Source organism: Leptodactylus fuscus, chromosome 8 (genome assembly GCF_031893055.1).
Source record: "Leptodactylus fuscus isolate aLepFus1 chromosome 8, aLepFus1.hap2, whole genome shotgun sequence".
Taxonomy (NCBI): domain Eukaryota; kingdom Metazoa; phylum Chordata; class Amphibia; order Anura; family Leptodactylidae; genus Leptodactylus; species Leptodactylus fuscus.
The window spans coordinates 53,879,158-53,895,305 of NC_134272.1; the positions used below are offsets into that span (position 1 = coordinate 53,879,158).

General features: G+C 41.8%; 1 protein-coding gene across 3 annotated transcripts in view; it reads left to right on the forward strand.

The window, feature by feature from the left end:
• Window positions 1-13,999, forward strand: part of LITAF (lipopolysaccharide induced TNF factor) — a 329,531-nt gene extending 315,532 nt beyond the window's left edge. The window contains exons 2-4 of one of the 3 annotated variants that reach the window (XM_075285802.1): window positions 5,541-5,760; window positions 8,817-8,973; window positions 9,994-13,999. In XM_075285802.1, coding sequence (XP_075141903.1) covers window positions 5,568-5,760; window positions 8,817-8,973; window positions 9,994-10,102 — 459 coding nt within the window. In that variant the 5' untranslated portion in view covers window positions 5,541-5,567 and the 3' untranslated portion in view covers window positions 10,103-13,999. The remainder of the gene's footprint in view (window positions 1-5,540; window positions 5,761-8,816; window positions 8,974-9,993) is intronic. The other 2 variants (XM_075285803.1, XM_075285801.1) reach the window with 2 other exon arrangements.
• The last annotated feature ends 2,149 nt before the right edge of the window (window positions 14,000-16,148 follow it).

Here is a 16,148-nt window from a genome sequence, read left to right on the forward strand (position 1 = left end):
GTCTCTCGTACAGTCTTTAGTCAGGCGTTTTGCTATCTTGGCAGGATGTGGCTAAAAGAATTGTCCCTTTATAAGAGATCAGTACAGCTGAACTTTTTACCTAACATGTCATATTTACCAGACACAACTAAGAAAAGTAGATGAGTAGACGAGTCTCCATTCCAGATGCTGCAAATGTTTTCCCATTTGTTGCCAATATAAACAATGGCCTTGTAGGCAAAACAGCCCCCTTGTTGTGTTTTGTCAGAAGTGTTTCTCAGCAAAGACAAATGGGAAACAAACAGCTCTGTGTCTTGTCAAGCGGAGGTTAACGTTTGTCTGCAGGTTGTAAGTTTCTGGAAAGCTGTCCATGGTTAAAATCTCTGGAGCCTTCATAGTTCTGGTCTGCTGCGTCTCCTGCACTTCACCGCCAACAAACTTTACATAAATCCACAATCCAAGCGACTATAGGAAACTTTGTAAGACGTCTAATGTGAGAAAAATACCTCTACTTCACTTGCCCATACAGAAATGTATGCTAAACCTGGCTTGGAAAAGGTGAGTGACTTGTCATGTCCCAGAGGTAGCAGCTTAAATGATATCCATAGATGTCTGGGGAATGAGAAAGAAGACGCACAGGTGTTCTACAGCTGTCACATTCAGACTATTCCAATGGCCTTATGCACTTAGACCTTATGGTCTATGCAGTTTTTTTCATGGACCATTGGGGGGATTTATGATATTGAGGCGCACGTTTGGTGCAAGGGTTTTTTTTCACTAAACTGAAGCCTCTATCTGTATATCGTCCATTTAAATTCTATAACTGTGGGGATTTACTAGAAATTACATCAGTTTCCAGTACAATAAGCCGGTTTTAATAAATTTGCCACAACGTGTTATCAAAATGAAAGTGTGATGAATGGTGAAAAAACGTTTTTCACTGTCATGGGAATGAGTGACATATGATGCTAGAAGTCCCTGCCTAGCCGTGACTCTACTATCCCATTTTATGTACAGCATGGGATATGGGACAGTAGATCCATGGGGAGGCAGGGACTCCTAGATCCCATATTTTCTATCTAGACTGTATGTGTCTGTGTGGAGAGGGCCTAAGGCTGTCTTTACTCTAGTACGTTCCAGATGTAACCATTTCTGGAAAAAATCTGTCCTCTCAAGGCACTATGGCCCAGTTCACATCCGCGTTCGGGCCATTCTGTTAACCTCTCTGCAAGAAAAATGCGGAGAGAAAAGCGCAAGCAACACTTTTCTCTTCGCATTTTTCTTGCATAAACTGAGTGTCTTCAAGGAAAAATAGTTACAGCGAAAACTTTGAGAATAACAGAAATATCAGTCAATGTCTTATTAGTTTACATCATGGGAGAAGCTCATAGTTGGGTTTCTTCCTCTGAATGTTTTGAAGTTCCAGCTAGGTTCATGCCTTGTTCATCTGGTTGCTGGACTCTCTTGGGGGACGGTCTTCTCCAGGTGACAGAGAGGAGAGATAACAGGCAGAACCCCCATGGATCCCCCAGATATGTATCTGTCACTCATTTATGTCCATGAGAGGTGTTTCCCATCATTCTAAAGCTTCTTGTTGCTATATACGGACAACTCAATAATGGTGTACCCTAACCAAAGACCCATGTACCATAAGATAAAAGAGTGTTGTCAGCAGACTAGAGTTTAACCCTATATGCCATCAATATTGTTCACATAATATTTAACAACGCGCATGATACTTTATCAGCAAAACCTGAATGTGGAATCTAAACCACAAAATACTTTGTAAAAGTGATGATCTGCAGAACAATTGGACAAACCTAATGAATTTGACATCCTAAATAGAGATGAGCGAACGGTGAAATATTCGATATTCATTTCGAATAGCCCCTCAATATTCAGCTATTTGAACGAATATTGAGCCCCATTATAGTCTATGGGGGAAAACCGTTTGTTTCAGGGGAAACCCAAATTCGACTCAGGAGGGTCACCAAGTCCACTATGACACCTTAGCAAATGATGCCAACACCTCTGCAATGCAACTGGGACAGCAGGGGAAGCATGTCTGGGGGCATCTAACAAGCCCAAGTCACTATTTTATCCCAACATCACAGCCTATCAACTACACACTTTCCACACTCAAACCTCTATGAAAGTGGAAAAATACCTGGAAACCTTCTTTTCTCCCCAATTGGATGGACAGAAACCCAAATTTTAAGATAAAGAAACATTACCAAGCACCCCTTTTAAATCACGTTGCCCATGACAACCACAGATGGAATAGGCAATGGGAAATCTGTCATTGTGCATGTGTGTGTGTGATGTGGTAAGACCTTCCAAAATTCACTTTTCTGACCATTAACATGAGCATTTCCAAATTAAGTTACAGGCCCTTAAAGGGGCTCTATCAACAAAATTTTGCTGTATGAGCCCCACATATGCGTGAATAGCCTTTAAAAAGGCTATTCAGGCACTGCTAATCTTATTTTAAACCCCCGTCCTGTTTTAAAATAAAACTATAAAAACATATAGGTAAATCATACCTGAACGTGCACCCTGGGCGGTGATGCACGATCTGATGTCATCTTCTGGCATGCCTACCTCTTCTTTTGGCGACGCCTTCCAGTCCTGGCTCTTCCCCGGGTTCATCTTCATCCTCTTCTAGCGGTTGAAATCCTGCGCACACTTTGGCGCCATTTTTCTTAATGGCAGTGCCACGCATATGTGGGGCTCATACAGCAAAATTTTTCTAATGGAGCCCCTTTAAGCTGAAGTACCAGCAGATATTGAGGCCCTTGAGGTGACTTCAGCCTCTTACCTGTTGAGTTTTAGGCCCTTTAACTTAGTTCAGCCTTGCACCAGCAGAGTTTTTTGCCCTTTGGGTGAGTTGAGCCTTGCACCAGCAGAGTGTTAGCCCCTTTAAAATTGTTAGCCCCTAAAACAGTGGTTCCAGAACCATCACTCTCATTGTGTTGGATTGATGCAGTGGATTGGACTGAGAACCCAGACATTGACGTTGATTTTGATTGTGAAATTGATAACTTTTTGCTTTTTGGCATCATGTCCTGGGGGTAATTTTTATTTAGAGGGCCGCAAAGGTGGAGAATTGGCTGAAACCACTACTAGCGATAATGGTCCTCTAATATTGGACTCTACATTACCTCTACAGGGTTCTGATCAGGTGTTAATAGTCCAAACAACATGCTCCAGTACTTTAGATGTAGATCAGAAACCACTTTCCCTTCCGACACCAGTTTTAACAAAGCTTCACCATCATCATCATCATCATCCTGCTGAGATGGAGCCACTAAAGGAAACCTTGCCTTCAAAGGCATGTAGTGGAGCTGTGACTGAGCCAAATGTAAACACAGAGTCCTTTGGAACTGAACAAAATTCACCAACAGTGTTTTTGGCCCTTGAGGTTAGTTGAGCCTTGCATAAGCAGTGTTTTTGGCCCTTGGAGTGAGTAGAGTATTGCGCCAGCAGTGTTTTTAGCCCTTGAGGTGAGTTGAGCCTTGCACCAGCAGTGATTTATTTTTTGACCCTTGGGGCGACCCCTAAAAAAATTAGATTTCAGGCCCTTGGGCTGGAGCCTTAAAAAATTGCTTTGCAGGCCCTTGGGGGGGGGGGGGATCCATGAAAAATGTAATTAAAATTAAAAGTAATTAAAGTTTTTTAACAATTACATTAAGGTGAAGGGGCTGGGGTTGGAGGAGGAGGAGGATGATGAGTGAATTAGGTGCTGGCAGCCTCTCTCCAGTACCTGGACTGTGGACTGGATACCCAGCTGGATATCCACATCCTCGCCCACGTCCCTTGCTGCATGATTGGTTCACTGTATAGGTACAGGTTCACTGTATGTTTCTCACACTGAGACCAAGCTCTCCCTATCACTCCAAAACGAAAATGGGACGAAGATAGCCGACACTATTCTTATGTATCAGAGGTCACATGTTTTCGGCAGCCAATGGGTATTTCCAATTTTTTTCAATGCCTCCGTTGTCGTAGTTCCTGTCCCACCTTCCCTGCACAGTTATTGGTACAAAAAAAGCGCCTGGGAAGGTGGGAGGGGATACGAATTTTTACTGCGTTTGCCGCGTGTTATTCGATTAGAATCGAATATATCGAACAGCCTGATATTCGATCGAATACCAATTCGATCAAACGCTGTTCGCTCATCTCTAATTCTAAACCGTTTTCATATAAATATATTTGATTTTTACAAAAAAAAAAAAAAAATGTTTCCAGTATTAATAACAATAATACAATTGTAACCTTTTGGATTCCGCTGCATTTTATCAATGTACTTGTGTGATAGTTTTACACGTAACTGTTTCTGCAGTGGCTTGGTCCGATCTCTCAGGTTACCAGTACGGAGTTACTTTGATAAGTTGTTCAGTCAGTCGCTGCAGGTTCACACATTGCCTAGTTTCACAATTTTTCACATGCACTGCTCAACTTCTTACAAAGTTTGATGGCGACTCCATTTCTTTACATCTGTGCTTAGTGCAAGTTATGTGTTTTCTCTGCGCTTCTGTTTCTTCTTGTGTAGCCTAAATAAAATGGGAGTTTTAAAGTTCTTTAATAAAACCCATCATTATTTGGTCCATGCAATGCCTTGAAAGCAGCGTCACTTCTTTTTGGTATAGTTGCACACAGTTTTTGAAGGAACTTGACAGCGAGATTGTTCCAGACATCAAATCTTCTGTGGATGCAAACTTGTTCAAATCTGTCTCTCTTTATGTAGACCCAGACAGATTCAATATTGAGATCAGTGGTCTTTTGTGGCCATCTCCTCACTTCCAGGACTCCTTGTTCTTCTTTACGCTAAAGATACTGTAGTCCTATATGACATTTGCTGTATGTGTTGTCATTGTCCTGTTGCAGAACAAAATTGGGGCCCATCAGATGTCTGTACAAACTGCCTTTTGTTACTGCCCAAGAAACGGGCAGCATTGAGAATGGCTCACTATTGGTGTTCTCTATTTCTTATTTAAGTGCTGCAGAATATGTTGACGCTATAGTTATTACCATCTTTTGCAATAGTTTATGTATTATCTGTAATTTCTGCATCAAAAACTCCTATGCCGTTAGTAATTGTCTATTATTAGGTTTAGTAACCAGAGTAGAAATTGCAGGATTTCATACTTACTTTTAAATACAGTTAGTGACATAGAAAACGCTTTCAAAATTGTCAGTAAGTCTTAAAAAAACCAAAACATTAAATTAAAAAGTAAGACCTAGGCAATTTTGGAGTGACACAGTGGGCTGTGCTGTGAGTGGATGTTGTGAACCTTTTGCAGCTTCTCTTGAGGTTTGGGAAAAGGTCAACATCTGTTATCCGCCTGACTGTGCTTTGGCAGATCTCCACCATAGGATAAAGCATTAGCAACGTTTTGATCTGCACATTTACTTCCTTTTGTTATTCATTTTACATTAGCCAAGCCATCCAGTATGGAATAAATAAAAAGTAAAAGAAATCTAGATCTAGACTAAGAATACTAGGTTATGTTTTCCAGCCTGAATGAAATGGTAAAACAGTTTAATACAGTACAATTTAGTTTTATTTTGTTGTGTTGCAGAGCACAATGCAGCAAGCAGGGAATTACCAGCCGATTCCAGGGGAATATGTGGTCCCATCTGCACCGCCTTCATATGAAGAAGCCACATTCTGCCATCAGCCATATCCTCCACCGCCACCTCTTCAACCAGGGATGGAAGCAAAACCTCTGAACCCTACTCCACCTTATGTGGTCCAGCCAGTGCCTATGCAGGCTCCAGGTATCATTTCAGGATTTTAGAATAGTAGTTTTTTTCCTACCAAGAACAGGGGGGGAGGCTTTTCTCATAAAGGTGTGTGTGTGGTCATTGAGGAGTTGTTCACAAATAAAACATTTCTGTATAAATTCTAATAATTATTTCAATTCTTTAGAGTTTTCCTGATCTTTTTTGCTGTCCAGATTGAAACATTCTTTCAGAGACTGAAACCTATGTAGGTCTAATCGTACAGGGCAAGAGGGGGCGGATTTTGGCGCGGAATCCTCCTCAAAATCTGCCCCCTCACAATAGAGGTCTATGTAGACCGCTAGCGTTCTTTTTTCTGCTAGCGGTTTGTTCCCGCTAGCAGAAAAAAGAAGCGAGCTGCCCTTTCTTCAGGCGGAAAGCCGCGATGGAATGTGCACACGCGGAATCCCCGTGGGAACTAGTCCAAAGGGTTCTGTCTATATCTAATAACTTGGAAAATGTAAAGTCTATGGTCCAGGCTATTTGGCTCACAGAAGACTTTCCTACACTAGATACATTGGGGTAGATTTACTAAGTTGAATTTTGTCTTAATTTGTAAGTATACTAATAATACTTTGACAGTATTAAAAACAGTAAATCTGCCCCATTGTATAGGTTGAAAACAAAATTCTGTATCAATTTTTCTGCCTTCCAATGTAAACAAGAATGCGCCAAAGTACTGCATTCACCTATCTTCAGTGCTTCCATTGAAATGAATGGGAATGGAGGTGCATCTGTGTCCACCAGGGGGTTCAGCCACTTTTCCTGTGGTCGCATTCACTGCAGGGGTTAAACACCTTTGCTCTCAGGAATAGTGGGGGTCTCAGCAATCAGATCCTCGCTGATCAGTAATTTATCCTCTGTCCTTTGGCTGGAAGATGAGTATGTTTTGAGCATAATCCCTTAACTGTGCAAGGATGTACCCATTCATCCTTGCAGTGTTAAGCAGCTGCACGAAATCATGCAGCAGCAGAACTGGGGAGCAGACTGTAACTATAGCCGGAGCTCCAGAAAGAAGGCAGGGGTGGTTTCTTACTGTCATTGCCTTACCGTTTCACTTTTTCTTTGTTTTTTTCATAGTACAGACCAGTTTTCCCTCCTTTTTTGGTTTACATTTTCCCAGATATATAAAAAAGAAAAACCATGCAAAATTTTAAATAACATAACAAAAAAGCCCTGTGTGTCACTAAAAAAAAAAAGACTCAAAAATGATTTGTATAAACCAAATGAAAATGGAAAAGTTAAAGATAAGATAATCCTTCAATAGTCCCACTGTGGGGAAATTTCAGCATGTTACAGCAGAACAGTAATACAGATACAGGATAATACACAGTAATATATTACAGAAGTATATACACACATGCTGAGAAGAGAAGATATACTAGGAGTCCATAGCAGCTAAGGAAGAGAAGAAAGAAAGAAGGAAGACTTTAGGATCATAATCATTAGTTCTCTGTGCGGAGTGATCTTCACTTGGTCTGATGTAGATTATACAGCCTGGTCGCGGTTGGAAGGAAGGACTTGCGATAGCTCCTTATCACACTTTGGGTGAAGCAGACAGTCACTTACAGTGCTGCTAAGTGCCATCAAGGTCCCATACATGGGGTGGGATTTGTTCTCCCGCATGGAGGTCGCCACGGACAGTATCCTTCTGTCACCCACCACCTGTACTGGGTCCAGGGGGCTCCCCAGGACAGAGCTGGCCCTTCTGATCAGCCTGTCAAGTCTATTTCTGTCTCTGGTTGATATACAGCTCCCCCAGCAGGCCACACCGAAAAAGATGGCTGAAGCAACCACAGAGTTGAAAAAGACCCTAAGAAATGGCCCCTGGACTCCGAAGGCCCTCAGCCTCCTGAGCAGGTAGAGTCTGCTGTGGCCCTTTCTGTGTATCGCCTCCAGGTGATCAGCCCAGATTATTATTGAGGAGCACACTCAGGTACTTATAGGTCTTGACTATCTCAATGCCTGTCCCTTGGATCTCCACCGGGGTCGGAGCACTTCTCCGTTTACTAAAGTCCACCACCTTCTTCTTGGTCTTCCCAGCATTAATCCTGAGCTGGTTTTGCTGGCACCATTCAACAAAGTCCCGGTTTAAGTCTCTGTATTCCCTATCGTCACTATCAGTGATAAGGCCTACTATAGCAGAGTCATCGGAGTACTTCTGTAGGTAACAGCTGGATGAGTTGTGCCTAAAGTCAGCAGTGTACAGTGTGAAGAGAAATGGGGCAAGAATTGTACCTTGTGGTGCCCCCGTACTACAGATCACAGTGTCAGACACTTAAAGCCCTCAAAACCGTGTTTATGAAAAAAAAAAACGAATATGTGTCTGATCCTGAACCAGGGAAATTGGCCTGGTACTGAACAGGTTCATACTAAGGCCCCAAATTGCAGAAAAGCAGCTTTTTTTATTTTTTGTTTTAGATTGAGAACCAAAGACAAGAGTGTTTACAAATGTAATGTGAAATATTCTGCTCAGTTTTTGGCTTTAAAAAAAATAGCAGCAAAATCTGCAACATAAAAAAGCAGCAGCGTGGGACTATCAGTGATAGGGGTTTTGGTCTATATGTGATGAAGCACACAGTTCTGTTCCTTCTGGAAAAAGAGAGATTTTTCAGTTTTGCCAGAAGGGGATCTCAATATCTCTGAAACAGGTGACACTGTGAGATGACAAAGGCTTTAGTATTGTACACGCTGTAACTTCCAAGTTCTGTTGCAGATCCTCCACATCTCCTATTACTCTGTGCTTCACACATCTTTTTAATGTGAATGTCCTTGGGTGTTTTCTTGACAGAAGATGAAAGCTAATGCACATCCTGCTTGTGTCCTTTACCTGGTAGATCTTTAGCATTGATTTCCTTTTAGTCAGCAATGTGTTTCCTCATAAAATATTTACCTACTACACTGATTTCCCGGTTTTGTAGATGTGGATTTGCCTTTTAGTTTCTGCAGACCATGCATCATATACAAATGTGCTTTAGTAAATTATATGATCGCACTCATTGTAGTAGAGATTAATAGAATAACTTCTAACTAATGTCTATCATGTCTGTCAGTTACAGTTCAGACTGTGTATGTTCAACAGCCGGTCACATTTCACGATCGTCCCATCCAGTTATGTTGCCCTAATTGTTCCAGATTGACTACTACTCGTCTTGTCCATACATCTGGAGCTTTGGCCTGGTTATCTTGTGGTGGATTGTGTCTTCTCGGGTGAGTACAGAAACAGTCCTGACACCTTAGAGTGTTTATAGGTAAAAAACTATCCATAAATGTCAATAAGTTATTAAATAGATGTATAGCTTGTTACATATTTACTTTAGTGGGAAGTCAATCAGTAGCTTTGTCATGATTGAAATTGCATCTGTCTGACCCTGGCTGTCATGTCATCATTTACGAAGCAGTCGGAGTCAGGCTTTTGAAAAATAGGCATCTGAGTCGGTGGTGTGGTCTCCTGACTCCACAGCCCTGATTAAAATGGAGGGCAATTTTTTTTTTTTTCCAAAGAGGAGCTTTCACGTCCTCAGGGCACATGTGGTGTAATACACAGCTTGAATTCAGCGCACTATCTGTTTTCCCATTCTGAGCCCCCGCTGAAAAGCTATAGGTGCTGTTACTGTAGCTCTTCAGTGCCAGAAACGCCCTTCCACACAGTAGCATCTATTACTCTGTACTGTGCAGGGGTGAACCTGCTCCTTTCGCCGCCTGAGGCAAACGACAGAAAGCCCCCCCCCCCCCCCTCCCCGGGAGGAGGGGGTGTGGTGGAGTGAATGGGGCGAAGGGGGCGGGGCTTGGCGTTTGCAGGGAGAGGACCTGCTCCAGCGGCCTCCCCAATCCACAGCTTGTCCTGGACTGGCTTAGGTAAGCAAAAATGCCACCCTCCTTGGGGCCCTGGCATAGCGCCGCCTGAAGCGGTCGCTTCAGGTCGCCTCATGGGAGGTGCGGCGCTGGTACTGTGAGAAGGGGGCCTTTCTTACCACCCAGCCATGATGTTGAGCAGTGAGGAACATCCCTCCCCCTCCCTGACGGTATTCGTTCTGTGAGGAAGGGCGTTTTTGACAGAATGTCAGAAACACTCTTCTGATACTGATACTTTCTAGCGGTGTATTACACCGCATGTGCCCTGAGGCACACCAAGGTATTGTTGTTCACATGTTCTTGTTTTAGCAATTTTTTAGTAACTTTATCTTTTGTATCTTTTTACATCTTGTATATTTTGTATCATTTTTACAGGTGTGGATTTGGCTGCTGCCTTATTCCTTTCTGTATTGATTCCTTAAAAGATGTGGATCATTACTGCGCCAACTGCCATGCTTTACTCGGCTCCTACAAACGTATTTAAGCAAGACTGCATTGAAGATTACCTAGTCTACGTTTTATTTCTACCTAGGACTATGCAAACTTTAGCCTGTAAATAATGGAGCACACTTTTTTTTTTTATATGGAACTTTCTGTGGTTTGTGGAGTACCTAGCAATGAAGATTTTGAAAACCCAACATCTGGAACTTATTGGGACTGTCCTATTCTATTTGGGGCAGGTGACATTATTCTGGTTTTATCACACTGGGAATAATTTTTATTACTTTTTGCAGCTTTAAATGCCATTATGTGCCTTCAAGAAGCCAGTTTACTTTAGATTCTAAACTAGTGAAGTTTTCCTGCAGGTAATGGGATAAAGGCATTCCTGGAAAATGCTGCAACAAGCGTCAAATGAGCACGCTCACTACAGCGGAATAGCCAAATGCTGTGATGGTGGAGATTGGAACGCCAACATAGTCATTCACATGTATGGTGTCTTAATAGCCATTCACTTAGTAACGCTTTTAACATGAAGGAAGCACAATCATTCAGTTGTTCTGTATTTTTATAATGTTTGTAATGTTACACTTAAACAGATGACCTTTTACTGTATTCACGTTTTCAGATATGACAACTGAAATAATTGCATTGCTGGATTGATACTCCTAATCCTCTATGTATGTTCTGGTCTATTACTAAAGTCAGAAATAAAAAATCAGCTGTCACTTTAGGGTTACTTTATTATGACTAGCCTCTACTATGTCGTCTTAATCCATTCCCCCATAAGCACTAGAGGTTTCAGCCTCTTAATAATTCTGGCACCTCTTGGGAAGTTCCTTGTGCCTGAACCCAAATTTATATCTATTAACTGGCATAGATTTCTGGTATCATCTATGTCAGTTTTCTGGATAGAGTTATAGTAAATCTGACAGCTGAGTTGTGCCCGGCCCACCTACATTTCTGTCCTGCTCCATCCACGTCCCTAAAAAGTAGCAACAAGGGTGAAGAAGCACTGGTATGGCATGCCTCAGATGCAGCACTGCTACAGCAGTTTTCTGGCAGGATAGTGTTATTACATTTCCCCCTTGTCTTGGGCTTTGTTCACATCACTGTCATGTTTACTGTAAAGGTTTTGTGCTCTTTCCATAAATGGTTACAGTATGAGTTCTACATTGTATCTCCATGTGTATCACCTCACCAATGCAGAACAATCTCCTCTGCTTTCTGTTCTCTTTACAGTCTTGGCTCGGCATTTCCAGACACCGCTGCTTTCTCCTCCCTCTGTCAGGACATTTACCGTTAGCAACTTTTTACTTGTCACTTTGACCTTTATCGTAATCTGGAAATCAAACAAAACCAGAAAACATGTTATATTATACAAAACCTAGCGATGGCCTATCTATATCAGTCTGTCATAAAAAAAAAAAAAATATATATATATATATATATATATATATATATATATATATATATATATATTATTGACGGATCTTTAAGATGCTACAGGTAATTCCCCCTGTACTCCAGCAATGTACACCTGATACAATACTTTTCCAAGCTGTATCTGTGTCTCTCTTCCGCTGTAAAGTGTAATGTACTGAATCATAAATGGCTTTGGCTCTTGGTATATTGATTGGGTACGTTCAATAGATTATAGCTTTAGCCCATAAACATGGCTGCCTCTAAAGTCAAAGAGGTCCCGCTCCATGTTAGTGCTTGTCTATCAGTGTTATCTACAGTTGTAGGAAGAGTTAATGGGCATTTATATTTGCACTAGCATTTTCCTAGCTTGTGTTTGTATAAATACAGATAATACATTTCCAGGAAAATGTAGAAACTTTACATGTTTAAGAGCACATTGTCTATAATAATCCATATGATCCATGGGAAAGATCTACATTTACTGTTTAATGTCTTAGCTTTTCATGATATTTCAGTCTGTTTTCCTATCTAAATAACATTGGCACATTTAGGGGAGAAATGGTTTCCAAAAATGGGTGACAGTGCGGTTGTAGTTTACTACCACTGCTACCATATTCTACCAAGATAGCAAGTACTGTATAAAACCTTTCATAGTGGCTCCTGGAGTACCTCTTCCATGAAGTCCTCTTAGAGGGTTATCCAGGATATATTGTGCTATACTCAGGCACAGCCAATATACTGTTTGTCTCACGGTGCTTGGTAAGTTGTAATACATATCATAGTCGCAGGTGACTTTTTAAGAAGTTTAATGCTTGGATTATACTGTTGGGAATCTGACATCGAATTTACTGTCCAATCTACAGGCATCAGTTTATAAAAGCAGGCAGTGCTGAGCAAATTGATTGTTTGTTTGTTTGTTTTTTTTGGCAAAGATTCTGTATAATCTATGGTAAGAATGCATATCTCTCTGTGTTACAGTCGAATGTGTGGTTCTAACCAGAGATTGCCAGCCTTCTTTGTATACTCTTTCATACAACAAAGGCTGCCCATCATAATGTTCATCCACTGGACTCCTAAGCACAGAGAGGGGGCTTCTTATTGTAAGTTACAAGGTATACAGAATATTTTCCCGCAGAACGTTACATATATAAATCTACTCTCTGCTTGAAAACACAGTCCAGTCAACCACAATATTCTCATACTGATCAGTTTTACTTATCTTAGAGAACCGCAGTCATATAACTAATGTGGAAAAATAAATAAATCAATACAATGTCCACGTGCTGTAAAAGGCCTAAAAACTTCGTTTATTTATTTCCTTACTGTTTATTATACTCACAATGATAAGTGTTCATTAACCATTTGAGTGCATGCAGAATAAAGCAAAACAAGCAATAAAAGTAATGCATGAGATTTAGTATATTTCACAAAGATCGTCCCCTCCTGATCTCCAGTGGGTTCCTAGAAATCGCCAGCTGGCTCCTAAAAATAACCATATTTAGTCTGCTCCGGACTACATTTATGTGTGAGATCTGTAAATGGAAATTGCTACATAATAATGTATACGTAAAATAGTAAATTTTTGTATGTACTGTACAGAATTTAAAATCCGCAACTTTTATGAGGAATGTATAGCTGGATGGATGAAGTGCATCATCACTGAACTGTGTGTGCACTCCTGCATATAATAGGCCTCTGTCTGGCTGACTGTGACATCCTTTGTACATTGTGTTCTGTTCTGTAATCTATTTTTCAATTTAATAGATTTTTAATCTTTATTATAGTGTTTATATTTGTAGAAATTCTACAAAAATTCATCTGTTTGGTTATTAAAGGAGATATCTGGTCACTAAAAATTCACCATACAAAGCCTTTTCTAAAGCCATATTTGCCTCACCGACTCCCTGCCACTCCATCTGACACTTCCTGGGTGTTTTGCTGGTCTCTACTTCCTGGTCCCCCCCCAACACACACAACATTGGCCGCTCAGTGGTCGGTTTCTTATTTGAGCTATAGTTAGAGATTAGTTGGGACCTGGTAAGCATTGGAGCAAGAGTGATGTGGGAATCAGGACAGACAACCACTAAAAAGGGTAATTTTGGCAAAGTCAAAAAAAACTTTCAATCCCCCTTTTCAACCCTCTAAAATTTTAGTTGTCTTACACCTCCTGTCCTGATGGAGCGCCCTACTGCATGCAAGCTAGCCTGTGCCTTACTGGAGGAACACCGGCATGGTTGTAAGGTGAATAAAATTTTGGGGTTAAGGAGGGGTGCAAAGTTGCTTTCTTATTGCCTGGTTACGCCTCATGAAGACATTGTGTGAATGTGGACGTTGAGAGAAACTCTGGACCAAAAGATGTATGATAAAAATATATTAGAAAATGTTTACAGATTTTTTATTTTAGTTGCGTCCTGTGTACTTCTAGAGTAAATGTATTTCCTAACAGTAAATGCAGTGATTTTATACCTTCCTTTTAAGTGTCTTTTTACGCGTTTTGTCAACTTTTATATGTCTTTGTAGCCAACGTTGTTCTTTATATATTATCATAAATGTCATCAAATAAAGTTTTAATCTAATGATATTGCTGCTCATGAGGTCTTATTGAAAATGAAAGGAATAGATTTTGGTTGATCTGGAGAACTCCTGAGAGCTTTTCCTTTATTTGATTGATCAATAGATATGTGTGTGAACTATAGATTAGCAAGCTTTAGCGCTCCAGCTCTTGTGAAACTACTGATCCCAGCGTGCTCCAGTCACTCCTGCACGAGTTCTGAGAATAGCCGAGCAAGTAGTGTCACAACAGCAGGAGTGCCAAAGGTTGCTGAGGACTTGTGACATAAATGAATATGGTTGTTCATCAATACACCTGGCTATCTTGCATAAAGCTAAATTCACACTATCGAGTCTCACCCATGAAACTCTGTCCCTGTGTTCACTAGTTTTACATGACTTTCATGCCAGGAGTGAGACTACTAGCATTATAGTTATTATTGATGCTAATATTCTCTGCCTACCAGAGTCTCTTATCATAGATACCGTATTTTCCGGACTATAAGGCGCACATAAAATCCTACGATTTCCTCAGAAATCGTAAGTGCGCCTTATAGTCCGGTGCGCCTTATATATGACAGCGGCGGCACACGAGGAGTTAAGCGGCGGCCGCCGGCAAAGTCTGCCTGCCGCTTCCATACATTGCAATGGGAGCGTGCTATTCAAATAGTATTCGTTCATCTCTAACTTCAATTGTAATTTCTTACAAATGAAGTTAGAGATGCGTGAATACTATTTGAATAGTGCGCTCCCATTGCAATGTATGGAAGCGACAGCCGCCGGCAAAGTCTGCCTGCCGCTTCAAACGATTCTACCATTAAAATAAGTTCCTTCTTCAGACCACGTCGGAATAGCCTTAAAGGCTATTCGTCTCCTACCTGTTACCATAGCTAGCCGCCGCCTTCTTCCCGAGCTGCGTCCTCCCCTTCTGTGTTGTCTTCTATGGGCCTCATGGATGACGCATGCGCAGTCGGCTCTGGCTGCGAGAGCCTGTTAGAGCCGACTGCGCATGTGTCATCCATGAGGCCCAAAGAAGACAACACAGAAGGGGCGGACGCAGCTCAGGAAGAAGGCGGCGCTGGTAAAGGTAGGAGACGAATAGCCTTTAAGGCTATTCCGACGTGGTCAAGAGGACAGAACTTTTTAATGGTAGAATCCCTTTAACTCCTCGCGTGCCGAGCGCTTCCATTCATTTCAATGGAAGCGTGCCATTGAAGTGAATAGAAGCGGCTGGCACGCGGGGGGATAAGTGGCCGCCGGCAAAATCGGCGTGCCGCCGCTTTCCATCACATATAAGGCGCACCAGACAGCGGTGCGCCTTATATATGGACCTAGGCAGGACTATAAGGCGCTCATGGGCAATGCGCCTTATAGTCCGGTGCGCCTTATAGTCCGCAAAATACGGTACCTAGAAAACATGGAAATTCTTAACATATGTTTAACAGAAAAACCTGATTTTAAACAATAGGTAAATTTGTGATGGCACATTCCCTCTAATTCCCTCTGATTTTGTTATTCTCTTGTCCCTTTTATTTCAGATAATTTTAAAGGGGCTCTATCAGCAAAATCATGCTGATAGAGCCCTACATATGCGTGCATAGCCTTTAAAAAGGCTATTCAGGCACTGTAAAAGTTAAATTAAACTACACCCCCCCCGTTTTAAAATAATAACTTAAAAAAGAATGTTCTCTACTTACGGAACGTGCACCCTGGGCGGGCATTCAGGGTGCGCCGTCTTCTTCTTCCCCGCCTCTTCTTCCTCTGACGTCTTCGGGTCCCGTCCTCCTCCGGCGCTTGCTCGCGGACACTGATAAAAAAAAAATAGCCCGGGCGCATGCGCAGTAGCATACGGTTTCTACTACGGCTACTGCGCATGCGCCCGGGCTATTTTTTTTTTATCAGTGTCCGCGAGCAAGCGCCGGAGGAGGACGGGACCGGAAGACGTCAGAGGAAGAAGAGGCGGGGAGGAAGATGAAGACACACCCTGAATGCCCGCCCAGGGTGCACGTTCCGTAAGTAGAGCACATTCTTTTTTAAGTTATTATTTTAAAACGGGGGGGGGGGGGGGGGTAGTGTAATATAACATTTACGGTGCCTGAATAGCCTTTTTAAAGGCT